The 17,821-nt window shown below is 40.8% G+C and overlaps 2 protein-coding genes across 2 annotated transcripts; one reads left to right on the top strand and one right to left on the bottom strand.

Annotated features, from left to right (window-relative positions):
- Positions 1–7,665: 7,665 nt before the first annotated feature.
- LOC147626725 (transcription factor MYB16-like) lies at positions 7,666–9,201 on the top strand. Its single transcript, XM_086816978.1, has 3 exons — positions 7,666–7,997; positions 8,130–8,259; positions 8,370–9,201. The coding sequence occupies exons 1-3, from the start codon at positions 7,862–7,864 to the stop codon at positions 9,163–9,165; spliced, it is 1,062 nt and encodes a 353-aa protein (XP_086673104.1). The 5' UTR covers positions 7,666–7,861; the 3' UTR covers positions 9,166–9,201.
- Positions 9,202–14,352: 5,151 nt separating this feature from the next.
- Positions 14,353–16,050, bottom strand: LOC147626724 (uncharacterized). The gene is made up of 3 exons (XM_086816738.1): positions 15,765–16,050; positions 15,526–15,655; positions 14,353–15,416 (listed from the first exon to the last, which is right to left on the bottom strand). The coding sequence occupies exons 1-3, from the start codon at positions 15,904–15,906 to the stop codon at positions 14,585–14,587; spliced, it is 1,104 nt and encodes a 367-aa protein (XP_086672864.1). The 5' UTR covers positions 15,907–16,050; the 3' UTR covers positions 14,353–14,584.
- Between the last annotated feature and the right edge of the window lie 1,771 nt (positions 16,051–17,821).

Here is a 17,821-nt window from a genome sequence, read left to right as displayed (position 1 = left end):
CTTAAACAAGCCACTTGTAGATTTACAAGAGAAATGGTCGGGGCATGGGGAGAAACACACATTACTCACTACATGGTAATGTTATATTTCTTGTGTCCTTGTAGTATGTTCTTCATACTGTTTGTTGACTTTTTGTAATTTTCTATGCAGCATATATTGTATTCACATGGGCCATACTTTCTCGATAGATATGGCTCTTTAGAACTTTGAAGCAATCAAGTCATGGAGACATCACATTACCAAGCAAAGGCCGTGTATTTTAAGGGCACTCGACATGGTGGTGGCAAAGTCAAGAGTAATGCGCTCCATGAAATGTTCAACTGGTTCTATCACGTTCTGGTTGGCAAAAAAAGGTAAAAATCTCGCGGTAATTTGTCTCTTAGGTGACAAATAATGAAAACTGTTAATGCAAGAAGAACTGAAGGATATAACAGATCAAATGCTAGGGAGAGACTACGGCAGTGGGTAGCAAGCAAGCATCGGTGTGGTTCCTTATGGGCTTAAACTCTCTGATTATAATCTTTTTGTGTTTTTAAATTTTCTTAAAGTTTTTTAAAAAATATATTTATAGACATATTTAAGTCATTTTTCATTTATAACCACCACATTTCAATTTCTTCTTTGGTGCTCTACTCTCTCTTGCCCTCCCACTATCTCTCGCACATGTACATACCTAGGCCATGCCAGAAGAACAGGAGCAAGACGAGTGATTTTTCGATCAACTCGGCCCACTACCTGCTGCTACAGCGAAAAGGACAAATCTACCTATAGTAATAGAGCAAGAGGCAAAGGAGATGAGAGAAGAAGAGCGCAGGAAGGAGGCCGAAGAAGCACAGCATAGGAAGGAAGCTGAAGAAGCAGAGCCTAGTAGAGAAGCGGAAGAAGAGCGGCGTCGAAAAGAAGCCGAGGAAGGTCAAGGGCAACCACCCGAGATTGTTATTGAGGTCAAAACCCTAGAACAGCTAGAGATTATCTTACAGAACAGGGAGGTCGAGCTCTTGTCCTATGGCATTACGAAAGATACCATTGACAAAGAGTTTGCTCTTGTGAGGACGGCTTGGGAGAAAGAAATGCAAAAGAGACAGTAGCCCAAAGAGGATGCAAGGAGGGCGAGCCAAGCACAGCCACAAGCAACCACAACATCCAAACGTCTAGTCAAGACGTGTGGCAAAAGAATGGAGGGCAAGTTTCGAGACCAGCTAGAAGAGGAAGAGCGTGCACAAAAGAAAAAGAAGTTCAGGTCTAAACGACCACCGTGGGAGAATCAAAGACCACCACCGTCTCCACCGGAAGAAGAGAAAATGGAGGCCAGGGACAGTCGCGCTACGAGAGATTAGGAAATATCAGAAAAGCACAGATCTTCTCATCCCCAAGGCACCATTCTCTCGACTGGTGAGAGAAACAATGGAAAAATTTACTGACAGGGTTGACCGCATACAGAGCATAGCTTTTGAAGCTCTTCAAGAAGCTGCTGAAGATATTGTAGTTTCCATTTTTGAAGACTCAGTGCTGGCTATGGTACATGCCAAGAGAGTCACTTTGAAGCCTGTAGATATGGCCCTAGCCCTACGCCTACATTTAGAGCATAGCCTTCTACCTCAATAGGCTAACCCACTGTGTAATTCTCCCTACAAACTTTTGTAATGTTCCCAAAATCTTGTATGTAGTATTTTCAAACATTAATGGAAGCTTTTTGAGTTGTGTTAAATTCTTTGTTGAGTCCAATTTTTTTTGTATGCTCAATGCCAATGAACATTTCATTTAAAAAAATATAAAAGCACTATACACACAGAAAAAAACACACACAAACACACACACACACACACACATATATATACACACACACACACATATATATATATATACACACATATATATATACACACACACATATATATATATATATATATATATACACACATATATATATATATATACACACATATATATATATATACACACATATATATACACACACACACACACATATATATATATATATACAAAAAAGGTAGAGTCTATAAAGTCACCTAAAGACCCTTATTGAGGGCCTTATGAGTCTCACAAGACCAAAAAGATCAAAAAATAAAAAATAAAAAAATGCCATGTACGCTACGGCGCGGTAATCGCCAATTTGACCAGGTCAAAATACAGATTTCCGCGCCGTAGCGCACATGGTATTTTTTTATTTTTATTTTTTGATTTTTTTGGTCTTGTGAGGCTCATAAGGCCCTTTAGGTGCCCTAATTGCCCCAAAATCTTATAATATCTTGTCTTATATATATATATATATATATATATCCTATATATCTTTTATATATATTTATATATCCTATATATCTTTTATATATATATATATATATCTTATATATATATATAGGTACACACACACACACACACACACACACACACATATATATATATATGTATATATATATACATATATGTACATATATATACATATATGTGAGTGTGTATACATCTATAAATACAACATTTTTTCGTACCGCTCTAACCCAATCCCGAATACTTTTTTAATCACGATCACATTTAAAATGAATCCTAAACAATATTTTCTATTAACACATGAACAAAAGCTTGAAATTGCGAGGCTTGAAATGGTATATCACAAGTACACCAAGAAAAATAACAACTTACAATGCACAACAAAAAAATTTTATTAAACTTGGAAGAGAAGTTTGCATTACATCTTTTTAATAAGCTCTTGGAAGAGCTCAGGAGAGAGAGTTCTAGAGGCTGGTTTCTGGCCTAAGCTTTGGAATATGATCACTCAGCTCCTTGATTCCTTGAGCCTGAGAAAGGGCACAATGGCTTAAAACTGAGCCGGGATGCTTGCCCGTAAAGCAATACAAGGCAGCTTCCCTAGCTACCAAAATACATTTATTTATGTTTGAGGCTAAGGGGTCCTCCGACAAGACTGCACTAAGTGCTTTACATTTTAGGACCTCGGCATAGGCGATCTCTGAATAGTCTAAATGAAAAACCCGCACTATGTCGGCTCTGAGGGCAGGTATGTAGTGCCAAAGAGATGCATCTCGACCCTCTGACTTTGGCCGCGTTCCTCCTACGTGCATAGCAAACTTGTCCACTTCAAAAGCAGTCTATCAACATGTCAATATAGAAGTTAGGAAGCGTGAAATGATACAACTAAAAAAAATTTGCTTTACAACTAAGAAGTTAGGACATACCTCAGTTGTATCGTCACTTGCAACTAGTTGCTCATTTGTCAAGTTTGTGCTTCCTTGGTCTTGAGCATCGCCAGCAATCAAGGGCATGTGTGGTTCAAAGGCAGCTACGCTCTCATAGAATTGCACATCTTGCTTTATTTCAACGAGCGCTTTGGCCACTACATCTTCCAAGGAACTGCTACCAATATCGTATGCAAGCGCTTTTGTGAGGTTGTCATCTTCAAAAGAGATTTTCACTTTCCCTTTGTCTTGACCCCCAGCATTCATGGCAATAATAGACAGTGCCTTATTCTCATGAAACCCGAGTGTCTTGGCAATGTCATCCAGAAACAAAAATTCTTTCCCATCAATAATGATTGGATGCAAAGACATGACAACAAGGTCTGGGACCTCCTCAAGTACTTCATCGCCCTCTAGAACTAGGTCCGGAACCTCCTCGGGGACATTCTCTTGTAGAGCCACCAATGCCATTGAGGCCTCCCATTGTTCTGTAACATTCTCTTCCTCAGCATGGGCCTCTTGGACCTGCTCCATTAGCTTTGCTTTGCCCTTTTCTTTTTCCTTGCCACTTTCTTTTGCCACACCCTCTTGTAACAGAAGGACCAAAACCATGTCCCAGCTCATGAAAGAAGTGCCGATGTTGCCCATTTGTAGATCCAAGAGCAAGTCTTTCTCCTCATTCCTGTAGTCCTTTTCTGTGAGGGATTTTAAAAACCTTGATAGGCGGAATCTAAAATTCTTGTCTTCGCTGAATATGTACTTGATGAGGTCAACTGGAACCCATAGGCCCTCATCACCCTCAAACATGATGGAGTATGTGCTGATGTGTTGATCCATATACTCAATGACATCTGTAAAAGCATCCGCGTGTAGATGCATTATTGCACGCACATCAATTGCTCCCTCAAACATAGGGATGATCTCGTCAACCCTATGAAGTAGCTCAAGCTTTCCTAGCTATGCAATAAGTGCGTCAAGTAGAGGTGCCCTGACTATGAGTGATTGCAAGAAATAGAGAGTGTGTGATACAGAAAGGTGTGCGAAATTGAGAGCAAGTGTTAGGAGAGAACGGTAATTGTCTTGATTGATAAAAATGAGTAAAGTATCGTTTATAAATGGGCGACCTTGTTATAAAAATTTTAAAAACTTTTAAAATTTTTAAGTACCAAAAAAATTTTAAAAAATGGTATGCGAAAGCAAGAACGTATCCTTCCATCACAAGGTCATTTCTAATTTACTAGTGGCTCAAGCCACAGATGCTTGTGTGACCAACCTTACACTATCACAAAAAAATAAAACTTGCACAAGACAATTGAAAAACCTTAATAAGACAGTGAGGCAAAAAAATTGAAATTGTAAACCCTTCAATCCAAGATTACATATTGATAGCTACAGAGCCAGGGAAAGTAATTTCTCTACAAAGAAAAGATCGTTCCTGCCTTTTGCGCACTACTCCACCATTGATTATCAAAGCAAAATCACCACTCAGTGAGAATCGAAGAACTAAGTAGTCACCTAAGTTGGCAAGGGACCAGTCATCATTCACAGCAACATCTTCTACATCCCCACCTTGCATGGATATATGTAGCACACCCTGTTCTGTAGAGGTTGTGTCAGAGTCTAACGCCTCCCATTCTCCATTTGTAAGCTTCCATCGCCTGTAAGGAAATGGACAACTGTTGCTTGGCAATATGGTAGCGCATCACAACCTTCTCAACTATTACTTCGCATTTGATGGTGTCTCCATTGTGTTGAATAACTTTTTTATCCCATGCAGGTGATAAGAAACAAGTGAGAGCTCTCTCCCCCTTTGCAATCCATAAAGTTGGGGTGCGTTGTGTGTCACTTGTACGGAACAGGTACACAAAGAGGTGTAGAGGTATGAAGCAGGTTATGGTTGCTTTGTGAGATCCATATGTGCACTTCATAGCATTTTGCACCTTGCTTTCGATCTGCACAAGCCATGGGCCACTGAAGCATTGTCTAGAATTGGCCATTCAATAGATGTGAGAGTTGGTGTAGGTTCTGGAACTAATTTTCCAGTACCATTTGCTGTCGTGGGAACCACATATGTATCCTCATAGAAGAAGATGTTTCGTGCAAGAAGTTGTGCAGCAGCTGGACACCCTCCAAAGATTAAACTACCAAGCTCCACATGGTATGCTTCAAAGGTTCCTGAAATTGCCTCCATAGGCTCCCACTCACTATAGTTTGAGGGAAAAATATCTACGCTGAGGAACCCAAGAACAATCAAAGCAGTGCTCAGTATACCATTATTAGCACACAATTGATTTAAAAACAAGAATATAAAGTGGTGAAATGACTTATAATTTGGAGAAAATCGTTGACGTTGGTCATAGTCTGCTAGTGTCAGCTCTGTTGCCTTGTAAACATGTTGGACCTTGGCTAGCTTTTTTCCATCACGATCTTGTTTGAGCTCCAATATCCACCCTTTCCAATGGTGACTTTGTATATCAACGTATCGCTTTGACACCTTGTGGGTTCCTCTTGTACTAGGCTGCATCGTAATCCAATTCCACTTCTCGTACTGTTTGATGTTCCAGTGCCCATCCTCATCTTGACCACTGCTACAAGAGAGAGATTGAATACTGATAGGAGGCCTTCGAGCTTTAGAAGAAGACATCAGATGTATATATTAGGGAGATTATAAACCTTGATGGCAAAGGAAAATAGAATGATGAGGAAAAAACTTAGATTAGGGAGATGTACATAAGAGAATTAGTTGTAGAGCAAGTTCCAAGGGCTTGGCTGTGCTATTACTACACTTTGAAAGAGGATATTAGAGGGGGTGAGAGGAGACAATGAGTAAGATTATGAGAGCCAAAGCATTTGCAACTCAAGCTTCCATATCTAAGCTCTGCTGTTACACTCTGTCAAAAGGAGGTTGGACAAGGTAGAAGGATGAAGTAAGGAAATGTAAGTGAGGATCAAACTTCCATAGCTTCTGAGAGGAGGTTGCAGATCAAGCTTCCACAGCTTGGCTTTGCTGTTACACTCTGTAAAAGGAGGTTGGACAAGGTAGAAGGATGAAGTAAGGAAATGTAAGTGAGGATCAAACTTCCATAGCTTCTGAGAGAAGGTTGCAGATCAAGCTTCCATAGCTATAGATCTAGGTTTCTGAGTGAAGAGAGAGGTAGATCAAGAGGTAGATAGCTAAAAGAAGTAGTCTAGAGATTGAAAAATGCCCTGCTATGAGAAAGGGGGAAGAGAGAGCGTTTTGGAGGGAAGATGGGAGAGAGGGATAGTGGAAAGTGACGGGGAATATGCATTGAATGCAAGATAATGATGGGAGCTCGTTTTTGGGCCTCTATCACTTTAGAGACCTTACTTAATGATGGCTGCAGCTATTCTTTTCTATAAAAAATAGAGAAAAAATTTATATACGTATAAATTTTTTGAGTTTTAGGTGATTTTAAAAATTTAAAAAGAGCCTATTTAGCCTATTATTCTAAGTTTGACCACTACCTTCTAGGCTCTTACAAACCATTGGTTTCAGTCCACATGTAATCTCCCTATTTGTCTATTTCTTAATCACCTCCATTAGGCGATGGCAAATTAAAGGGCCAAAAAGACTCCATTGAGTTCCTAATGAAAACCATTTCCGTTTGAGTTTGCTTCTACTTGTTCACGCCATCTACCAGGAGCCCCACCAATGGCGCTCCGAACATTGCCACCAGAGAGGATGTAGTTCCCATTAGACTGAGTGAATGCGACTAGTAAATTTTGTTTAAGATTAAAAAAGCAAATCTTATGTTGAAATTAATTAGCAACCATTGGTTGTGACCTAGAAAAGCTGACAAAAAGTTATAACGTCAGAAGATTTCAAGTAGAAAACAGAGATGGTAGATCTGACCAGCCTTTTTTGGTAGTGGTTACATATGCCGTTGTTCTCTGTGAACTGTGTGGAGGGCAGTTGAGTGCGAACAACTAGCTCCCTTGTCGTTTCAATACGATAAGATGCTAGGAGAGGGTCTATTATTAGCATTCAGTAGACTAACGTCACCTATGGGTCACTCACTCTCGGGACACGTCATGCACAACAGTGTTTGAAAACACAAATTTACGGCCGAAAGACGCAAAATGAAGATTTTGAAAAGCAGCACAGAAGTCTCTGGACTAAATAAAATAGGGTTGACTTTTGGGCCTGCGTTCCGCGTTCTGTTGTCCTTGGCGATGGACATGGTTGGTTCGCGGGTGTCACATGGCGCTCACGCAGTTAGCTGACGGTTGGGGAGGTACCGTCCACGCGGCTACGCATTGACTGTCGACTCCTGGAGACATGATTGCACTGACCGGACCGGGGTGGTCCGGACACTGATGACGCTTTAGCAAAAAGTTTTGGGTTGTCGCATAGTCTATATATCTGGTCCGAACAAAAAAAAAGAAAAAAGAGAAAAAAAAAGAAAAACTTCAAAGTGCATCGTAGAAAAGGTTAAAGACATAGATGATATGTGGACTCGAACTCCACCTCGATCTCGAAATGGAAGGCTGTATGAACGTGAGACCTTTGCAGTCCATATAATTTCCAAAAAGTCGCTGCGGGCAGCTCCATATAAAATGGTCGTGCATTTTACAACACCACATGCGCTTGCAAGCATACCAGCCCTAGATCGTCGATCGGGTCTTGTAGCATGGGTCGTGCGCCTTGCTGCGACAAGGTTGGCCTAAAGAAGGGTGCTTGGACTGCCGACGAAGACGAGAAGCTCGTCTCCTTCATCCAACGAAACAACGGACACGGCAGCTGGCGAACCCTTCCCCAACTCGCTGGTACGTGAAAACCCTACTCATCAGAAATTCATATTAGCAAGTTATAAGCTTAATACTAAGATCAGTCGGTATGATCGGTTTAGCTTTTGATGTGTAAATTCCTAATCCGTATATCATATATTGCACTTGTAGGGCTTCTGAGGTGCGGGAAGAGTTGCAGGCTGAGGTGGATCAATTACCTTCGTCCCAACGTCAAGCGTGGAAACTTCTCGTCGGAAGAGGAACGTAAGATCATACAGCTGCACGCCTCGGTGGGGAACAAGTAAGAAGCCGCACTTACATTCACCCTGTGCTCTCTCTCATCTAGTAAATCCAGCTATGTGTAGCTCGATGCTGCAACTAGTATTGAGATCCCAGATCTACGATATGCAGGTGGGCGAGTATCGCCACTCACCTCCCCGGCAGGACCGACAACGAGATCAAGAACCATTGGAACACACAGCTAGCGAAGCGGCTCTCGAAGATGGGGACCGATCCCACGACGCATTTGCCTAAGCTAGTTGAACGCTGGCCGTATGACACTAGCCTCATAGAGGCGTCCATTGTCAACCACGCGGTCCAATGGGAGCTCGCCCGGCTAGAAGCGGAGGCCAGGTTGGCTGCAAGAGGTCGTTCCTGCGGGGATTCGATCCCTCATGATCATCAACAGGGTGCACCACCTTACACGATGTTTCAGCACGGTTCAGCCTTGCACGGTTATGATTGTGGCCCGGAGACTAGAGCACACAACTCCTTCCCATTGATAGATTGGGAACAGGCTTTCCAGAATCAATGTGCAACAAGCAGCCACCTGATGCCGCAGCCTTTCACTTACAACAGCAACGATCCTGTCCTTAGCAATGTTTCAGACTTATTGTATCATATAGATGTGGGCGTGACTTCATTCGACGACTCCACACGTAGCTGCGGGATTGAAGCCGCAGAGACAAGCCAAAACCTCCCGGTCATTACACATGACAATGTGCATATTTTCCCGCAGGACAACCATCCATTAGATCACAATGGATGCCGTCCTTCCGAAAGAAGCGAAGTGGCCAGCTTCCTCTCGGATCCACTAAATACGTCATTAGATCTTTTGATAAGTCCTCGAGTTGCACGTACGTCTCAAGACAATAACGACCATTGGTCCAACATACTAAACCTTGTGGGCCATTCATTGTTGCCATAAAATTTGAGAGAGGTGCCACGAATATAAAAAATTTGTGAGAGACCACTGCCGAATGGGAGCGTTTATTGTCCTCACCTAGCTTATCACCTTTTCCTTGGGTGATCTGATGTATTTTTTGGCTTTCTAATTAATTCACTGCGTATTTGGTTTTAAAAAATAAAAATAAAATTTGTGAGAGAGGTGCCACAAATGAAAATCTTGACGTTTAGATGGGTTGGTATACATAAGGTCATAATTTTTTTTTCCAATTCCCAACTATCTATAGTACTTTTAAGTTCTTAAATTTGAATAACAGCTTAGATGAGAGCAAATGAATTAGGATGTAACCTTTTATTGGTTGTACTCGGGTGTGTGTATGCGGTGCTGGCCTCACATCTCCACCTACCATAAAAACAGATGTGAGTTAATGAATTCGGATGTAACCTTTAATTAGTACTCCCTTGTTGTACTCGGGTGTGTGTATTGTGGTGGTGGCCCGCGTCTCCACCTACCATAAAAAGGGATGCAAGTTAATGAATTAGGAGGTGACCATTAATTGGTACTCCCTTGTTGTACTCGAGTTGTGTGTATGAGGTACTGGCCCACGTATCCACCTACAATAAAAATAGATGTGAATTACCATAAAAAGAGATGTAACCTTTAATTGACACTCTCTTGTTGTGTACATGGTTGTGTGTATGAGGTGCTAAGACAAGTCTCCACCTACCATAAAAATGAGATGTGATTTGCTCGAAACAACAAAACGACACATCAATATTATTGCTTTGCTACTTGTTAAGGGAGGCTCTCATTCTCTTATTCTTTCTCCTCCTATTGATCAACCCATTCAATACACCATTCATTTTGTTTTTGCAAAAAGTACTCTTAAAGGTGACTGTTCCAAAAGTTCTCAAGCATCAAGATAAAATTTGCCTCGTATTTGCACTTAAAAAATGTAGGTTAACTACTTGTAAATTTCCTAAACTTCAATCTATAAGGTAAAGGATTTTAGGCAGTTGGAAGAAATAGAGGGTGACATCCCTTGTGTGATGGCAAGCCCCACAACCCTTGGAAAGGTATATACCTACACCTAAAGCCATGAAGGTATGCATCTCTGATGTGGAGGAGGATGGGATGTTAATGTTTAAAGCTTTTCAACAGTCGACTTCAATTAAGAAGCATAGATCTAGGTCATCCTTAGTAGTTAGGGTGTGTAAACTCTCAAAGGTAGTTCAAAGTGGAGATAGACACCATGTGATTGTTGCCATATACATAGGCAGTGATGTGTGTGAACACACTTAGGACCGCCGGGGCACTTTTTCCCTCTTTAGGAGGTTTTTTCCCCCGGCTTGTATATACGCCCATCACTCTAGGGCTGACTTATCTTTTGTACATTGACACAATCTAATACACTTTGTGTTGTGTGCATTCTTGCTTCTTCTTCTCCAAGCTTTGTGTGCTTTCCTGCAACCCTAATTCCAAAAATTGGTATCAGAGCAGGCATCGGCTCCCAGGGCTACGTCGCCAGCACCCTCCGACTCACATTCTCTGATTGAGGTGAGCTTTCACGAGCGCTTTGCAGGGCCCTATACTCTGCAAATTTGCCCGTAGGGCTCTGCGTTCTCAGAATTTGCATCTGAGGTCGTTTCGGGCTCCGTTTTTGCATTTCAAGTTCTGCACAGGTGTTTTCATCATTTTCTGCAGAAATTTTGACAGTGCAGTTTTCTGCAAAACAGGCATACGTGTTCTATTGTGGACCATGCTACATAGCACAAGTTGTCTTCTGTTCAGTCTTTGCTTCATTACAGGTAGCTTTTGCATCAGTTTCAGCCAGTGGCCATGGCTGATAACAGCAATGATGTATTTCGCATGTTGTCTACTGAAGACAAACTGGATGGAGACAGCAACTACCCACTTTGGACATACATGATGCTGGAGATCACTTTGATGTCACACTCTATCAGACAGTTGTTGGTTGCCTCATTTATGTATGCATTACGAGGCCGGACATTCAGTTTGCAGTCTCATAGGTGAGCAGGTTTATGCATAGCCCAGGGTCTCAGCATTGGAAGGCAGTTAAACGCATCTTTCGCTACTTGAGTGGCACCATACATCTTGGGTTATTTTATCCCAAGGGGGGATCGTTGCCGCCAGATTTACATGCTTTTTCGGACTCAGATTGGGCTGGTTGCTATGACACAAGAGTGTCCACCACAAGTGGTTTTTGTTTCATGCTCGGTAGCTCATGCATATCTTGGTTGAGCAAGAAGCAACCTACTGTGGCCACTTCTAGTTATGAAGCTGAGTACAGGGCAGCTTTCACAGCTACGGTTGAGTGTGTGTGGCTCAGACGGCTTATGGCTGACTTGGGTGTTGGACAGGAGTCTGCCACCTCTATCTACACTGACAGTCAGAGCGCATTGGCAGTTGCGAGAAACCTAGTTTTTCATGCTCGCACAAAGCACATTAAGGTGCATTATCACTATGTCAGGGAGAGACTCTCAGCAGGAGAGATCAGCTTGGCCTATGTGCCAACACAGGACAACCTCGTCGATCTTTTCACAAAGGCGCTTCCTCGTGAGAAGTTCGAAGCTTTCTGCAAAGCTTTGGGCTTGCTCCCCTTTGTGGATTGATCTACTTCGGGCATGGCACTCCCCTATACATGAGTGCCAGCTCTCGTTCACACCATCACTCCAAGGGGGATTTGTTGCCATATACATAGGCAGTGATGTGTGTGAACACACTTAGGACCGTCGGGGCACTTTTTCCCTCTTTAGGAGGTTTTTTCTCCCGGCTTGTATATACGCCCATCACTCTAGGGCTAACTTATCTTTTGTACATTGACACAATCTAATACACTTTGTGTTGTGTGCATTCTTGCTTCTTCTTCTCCAAGCTTTGTGTGCTTTCCTGCAACCCTAATTCCAACAGTGATTGGTCTAGATCTTTTTACAGATTAATATACCATTCTTAACGAGGTGAACAGAGAAATCCAACATCATTCTCCTTTAGGTAAGACTTTATTCATTAAATTGGATGTTCAAGTTGTTGTTGAAAGAAATAGTAGTGTCATCATTGTAAAATAGCACTAAATAGTGATATAAGTATTTAGTGCTATGAAGCACTCACCACTGCTACATATATAGCAGTAAAGTGTTATATAGCAATCCCGTTTACTACTATTGAGCACTTAATATGCTAATATATATATAGTAGTATTAAGTGATATATAGCAATGTAATCGGTACTATATAATAGTGTTTAATGCTACATAGCAATATGAGAAATACAATAGTTATAAGTAGTTCCAAGTAGTGTGATTTTATTTCTATAATAATATTTATGCAGTGATAATTACTTCATGTATCTGATGTATTGATAATTGCTTCATGTATTTGATGCAAATTACCTATTTACTTTATGGTAGGCTTTGTTGAAGCAGAAAGAGAAGCATTTTGACAACTCTAGACTTCATTACAATTATTTTTGTTTAAAGATGAAGGCTACAATAGATTCTATGCATGCCTTTAAAAAAAAAGAGCAAGAAGGGGTCAAATATGGTGTTGGTACATAGAGAACAAAGCAAGGGCAAGAAGGCAACATATTTTTGACTCAAAAGAGGTACATGGTATAGCCAGGAAGAAGAGGTACAACCATATTTTTGACTCTAGCCCTAGGGCAATCCAATGCAAAGTGGCCCATCTGGCAATAAACTTGGCAGTAGATGCTACTTCAAGGGACCATTAGGTCCTAGACGCAACCCCAAACCTCAAAGGACTCACAGTCAACAAGCCAACACCATAACCCTCGGAGTAGTATGCCGAGGCAGTGATGACTAACTGGCAGTAGAAGTGGGAAAAGCAAGGATGGTGGGAATCGGGAACCTACAGGACCACAGCCCAAAGGCAACCCCAATGTCCCCCAAAAAATAGCCAATAAGCATGAGAGAGACTTGGGAGTATTTTTGAATAGTGTTTGTTTAAAATTTAGTTTTAAATGAAAAAAGTATTACCAGCATTGCTAAGCATAATCTCTTAGAGAAAGGGTGTTTGCAATAGTGGTTTGAAGAAAGAAATGCCATTTTGGAGCTTTAATAACTTCACCAAGCTCGACACCACTTGAGGGGTTTTTCTTAGAGAATGGAAGCTCCTCAACTTATTTTTTTATTAAATAGAATTCTAAAAGATGAATGCACATTACATGCTCTCTCGTTACCTTGAAGAATCCTTGTAGCCAATGTTGTTATTAACAAAATTGTTTTTGGGTGTAGGTAGCTAACTCTAAGTGGTTTATGACTAGGTACTTATTATAATAGGATAAATTTTGAAAGATTTAGTGAGGATTTAGTCTTCTTATGTGTTTCTTTGTTGACCTTGAAAATTCCTTGCAAACTAGTGTTGCTATAGAAAAAATATGTATCTATGTATATTTGAATTTATAGAAGGCTAAGTGGTGTATAACTAGGTTTTAGTATAAAAACTTATTAATATACTAGAATAAATTTTGAAAGATTGTGTTTCTTTGGTTAGATTGAGAAATCCTTGCAAACTAGTGTTGCTGTAGAAAAATATGTATGTATATGTGTTTGAATGTAGGAAAGTCTAAGTGGGGTGTATAATCAGATTATAGTACGTGCATTGATTATATATTCTCATTTTCTTGAGAAATACATGCAAGCTAATGTTGCAATTTTTTTGATACATTAATGTCTTCAAAGCACACAACTTCTTTGTATGGTGAATCGAAATTTCATAAATATTTTGACTTGTTTTCTTCCGGTTAGTGTAGTGTCTCTTTCTAATGCTTATGTCTGAAAAACAAAAAAGTTATATTTATAAGTTAGTACAACCATATATACAAAAAAATCTCTTTTTACAAGTGTCTCCTACTTCCTACTTCCAATCACTATTAAGTAGATTACAACTTTCATCCTACCTCTCCACCTCTTTCTAACTATGCCTTAAAGATATATTACAAAAATGTCTCAAACTTTATGTGCTATTAATTGAGGCAATATAGATTGATGCCTAAAAGTAGGTGCAATAATATTAAAGAAGTTTTTTTAAAATGCTAATGTTCCCTAATACTTTGAGAGTTTTTTATTTTAAAAAAGTGCTTTTCCTTAGAAAATGGCACCCGTTATGAATAGCAAAGTAGTTAGAATGGGCACATAGAAGTGAAAAGTACTAGTAACTAAGAGAGAGTAAAAGCAAAAGAAAAGCAATATTATTCTAAGGATAAAAGAATCTACATGATTCTGAAACGGTGTTTTTGTAGCTTTACTTGGATATGTACCAACAAAAGGTGTGGATGAGATATATATCCCCTAAAAGTTAAAAAAACTCTCTAGGATGTATATTTGAATGGTCTATAGTACCTACAACTTGCAAATGTTCACACCTTTGGCATATAGCTATGATCGATACAACTTTTAACAATCCTAGCCCACGAGCATGTTGGCCCAGTTGTCATCACATGATTGGGTGATGTTAGAAAGGGCGCAGAGTTGATCGGATACGATTCCATTGGCTGCACTGAGGAGGTCGGATAGGAGAGACATGTCGCTGCTCTCAGGAGTATTGATGCTGTGGGAGTTACTCAGATGGTCAGGCTCCGATAAACCGATGAAATTACCACTGAAACTGCTGTTGCCATAGTCATGTGCAGGAATCGTAACGGCGACGGAGGCGAGCCTGGGATCCAGCTCATGATCAAGATCTTCGCCTTGGAAGGACTGGAAGAGCTGGTGGCTACTCATAGCTGAGGCGGCGGAGGAGGAGGAGGAGGAGGAGCAGTGAATCATGGCGTCGAGATCCAGATCCGAATAGTCCACTCCGTTTTTGAGTACTTGCGTGCCCAAAGGTGTAGCTGTAGCTTGTTGTGCTTGGTTCATTCCCAGGGCATCCTCCCAGTTTTGCAATGTCCTGTAGCTATTTGCAGCCCTTTGCAGTGGGACGCCAATCTCTCCTCGAGGAATGCAATTTCGCCTCATAATCAGATAGTCGATGAGCCTTCCAAACGAGCTTGCAGCTGCATCCGCCTTCCCTCTGGCAGCCAGCCTGGCTTCAGCTTCCATCCTGGCAAGCTCCCATTGGGCCATGTGCCTGATGATGGATGGGTCCAGGAAGGCGAACTGTTCGACCTTAATTATGGGCAGATGTGTCGCGGGATCGATCCCCATCTTGGACAGACTCTTCTTCAAGTGCGTGTTCCAGTGGTTCTTCACCTCGTTGTCCGTCCTGCCGGGAAGGTGAGAAGCGATGTTCGCCCACCTGCTTGTGCAGGATTAGGCATTGTTAAAGATGTGTGTGCGCGCGCGCCGTCGCTGAACGTGGAAAGGCTTCGAGAAACGATATCAAACTAACAGTAATGTGTGCTTACCTGTTCCCTACAGAGGCGTGCAGCTGGGTGATGATCCGTTCTTCTTCCCGCGAGAAATTGCCACGCTTGATGTTGGGACGAAGGTAATTGGTCCACCTCAGCCGGCAGCTCTTCCCACACCTCTGAAGGCCTGCAAAGAATTCGGCAACAAACGCATTCAATCAAGTGTTCAGATTTCTGGATACGCTAGGGCTTACGCGCATCATCTGCATCAAGGGCCGGCTCTGAGCCGATCATACCGGCTAGTTGGGGGAGGCTTCGCCAGCTGCCGTGGCCGTTGTTTCTTTGGATGAAGGAGACGAGCTTCTCATCCTCCTCGGCGGTCCACGCACCCTTCTTTAGGCCAGCCTTATGGTCACAGCAAGGCGGCGCACGACCCATGTTTTTGGTCTATGGTAGACTGCTGACAACTTCTGTGAAGTTGTGAAAGAGAGAAGAGCTGAAAGGCAAATCCTTCACAAGTTTAAAGGACATTCCTTTGTTGTTCAAGGCGGAGGCAAAGCAAGCAGCCTGGGGGTGCTACATGCCTACACCAATTTAAATACATCCAAGACGGGGAGAGCCAAGGGCGAGTGTAAAAATCACACATGTTCACACTTCACACTCAAAAAACGTATTTTTCGACCACTCAAATTACGGAAAACATTTCTTTTTGTAAGGATGGAATTAAAACTAAAGGAAAAGGCAATAAAATACGTACAAATCAAAATAAAGACAACTTTTAAATCTATCCGGTTTTTGTTTCCGAAATAAAATATATGACGAATCATTCCATAAAATAAGGTTTTTGTTTCCGAAATAAAATATATGACGAATTATTCCATAAAATAAGGGCTACTTAAAATCTCAGCCATTTATTCTTAGTTTTGGCCGATAAAATATAATGGAATGCCGTTTTCTCGAGCACGATTAACACGGGAACAAGATCTTGAACAACTTTAAATCTTTAATGTTTACCACACATGTGATATACCACTTAGGTTGAGGAAGGATAATAGAATGCTACAAAATGTAGTGTATTTTTCACGGCTGAGAATTGAATAAACTGCCTGAAATTTTGTATTGCTTGGAAATAAAGGGCTAAGTTTTTGAGAACTCTAGTCACAAAACTAGATAAGAAGTAGATTTTCTAAGAAAAAATTAGCCAAGATCAAGACAAGTCCTTTTTTTCATTGGGTGAGGAAAATGTTTTCTCTAGCACTCTATTGTAGAAGTGACAGAGAAATTCCCTTTTTGGAGTCATGCAGCTGACAATGAGAATGCATTAGCATTGTCGCAAGGCTGTGTGGTCCTTAGCACATCCATGTCCCCCCACAATAGAGTTAGGGTCTATACCCACGAGGAAAAATTCTTGAAAATGCAAACAAGTTAGTTCTCACACCATGTCGATAGAAGGAGCACTTTACCTCGTTGAATGAGGTTTATGCACATTCCGAAAAACACTTTACACATGATTTTGCTCCAGACATATTGTTTTTCAGAGGTAAATTTAATTTACATGGTTTTAGTGGAAATCAATGTGGTTTTTCACATGCCTAGGTTGTTCAAGCACTTGGTTATAGATATATAACATCACGAATTTTTAAAGGTTCATTGAGAGCTTGAGTGATGATGACCGCAATGCACCACATTCTATCACGCACAAAAACATCCCCTTAACCATATCAAGGAACCTTAGCCTTGGGTCACACCACATTATATTCCTATTCTTACGTGGCCAACTAAAGTCTCAAAGGTAAAAGACTAAGATAACTAAACTTGTGCATTAACATCTGTGATGAAACTTATCCAATCCATTCTATTAAAGCCATTTTTTCCAAAGACTACCCTTAAACCATCTTGTCTTTTGAAATTTTTGAATCTCCCACCTTACAAATATGGCTTCAAAAGTGAAAAATGTTGTGTTTTTATGAAGCTAGATTTTTTTTTGAATTGCAATGATAATTGGATAGCATGTGGGATTCAAAACCATGTTTAACTCAATTATTCTTATTAGATATAAGGTTTATCATATGATGTGGGATTTAAAACATTTTTTAACTTAATTATTCTCATTAGATATAAGGTTTATCATATCCAAAATGGAAACAAAATGTAAGCCCTGCATATATATGGTAGACCTTTAAAAGATGGACTTTGGCCTTGAATGTAGAATCACTCAAAATCATTGAGATTATACATTTCAACATGGGTAGTATGAATGAAGATTGATTGGTAAAATTTGTAGTTATCATTGGCACACATTTCGAGAAAACACGTGTTTGTGAGGAGCTAATAAAACATTGGAGTTCTTGTT

Source organism: Cibotium barometz, chromosome 22 (assembly GCF_041138505.1).
Source record: "Cibotium barometz isolate CiBa-2024 chromosome 22, ASM4113850v1, whole genome shotgun sequence".
Taxonomy (NCBI): Eukaryota; Viridiplantae; Streptophyta; class Polypodiopsida; order Cyatheales; family Cibotiaceae; genus Cibotium; species Cibotium barometz.
This window is presented reverse-complemented; position numbering and strand designations above follow the sequence as displayed.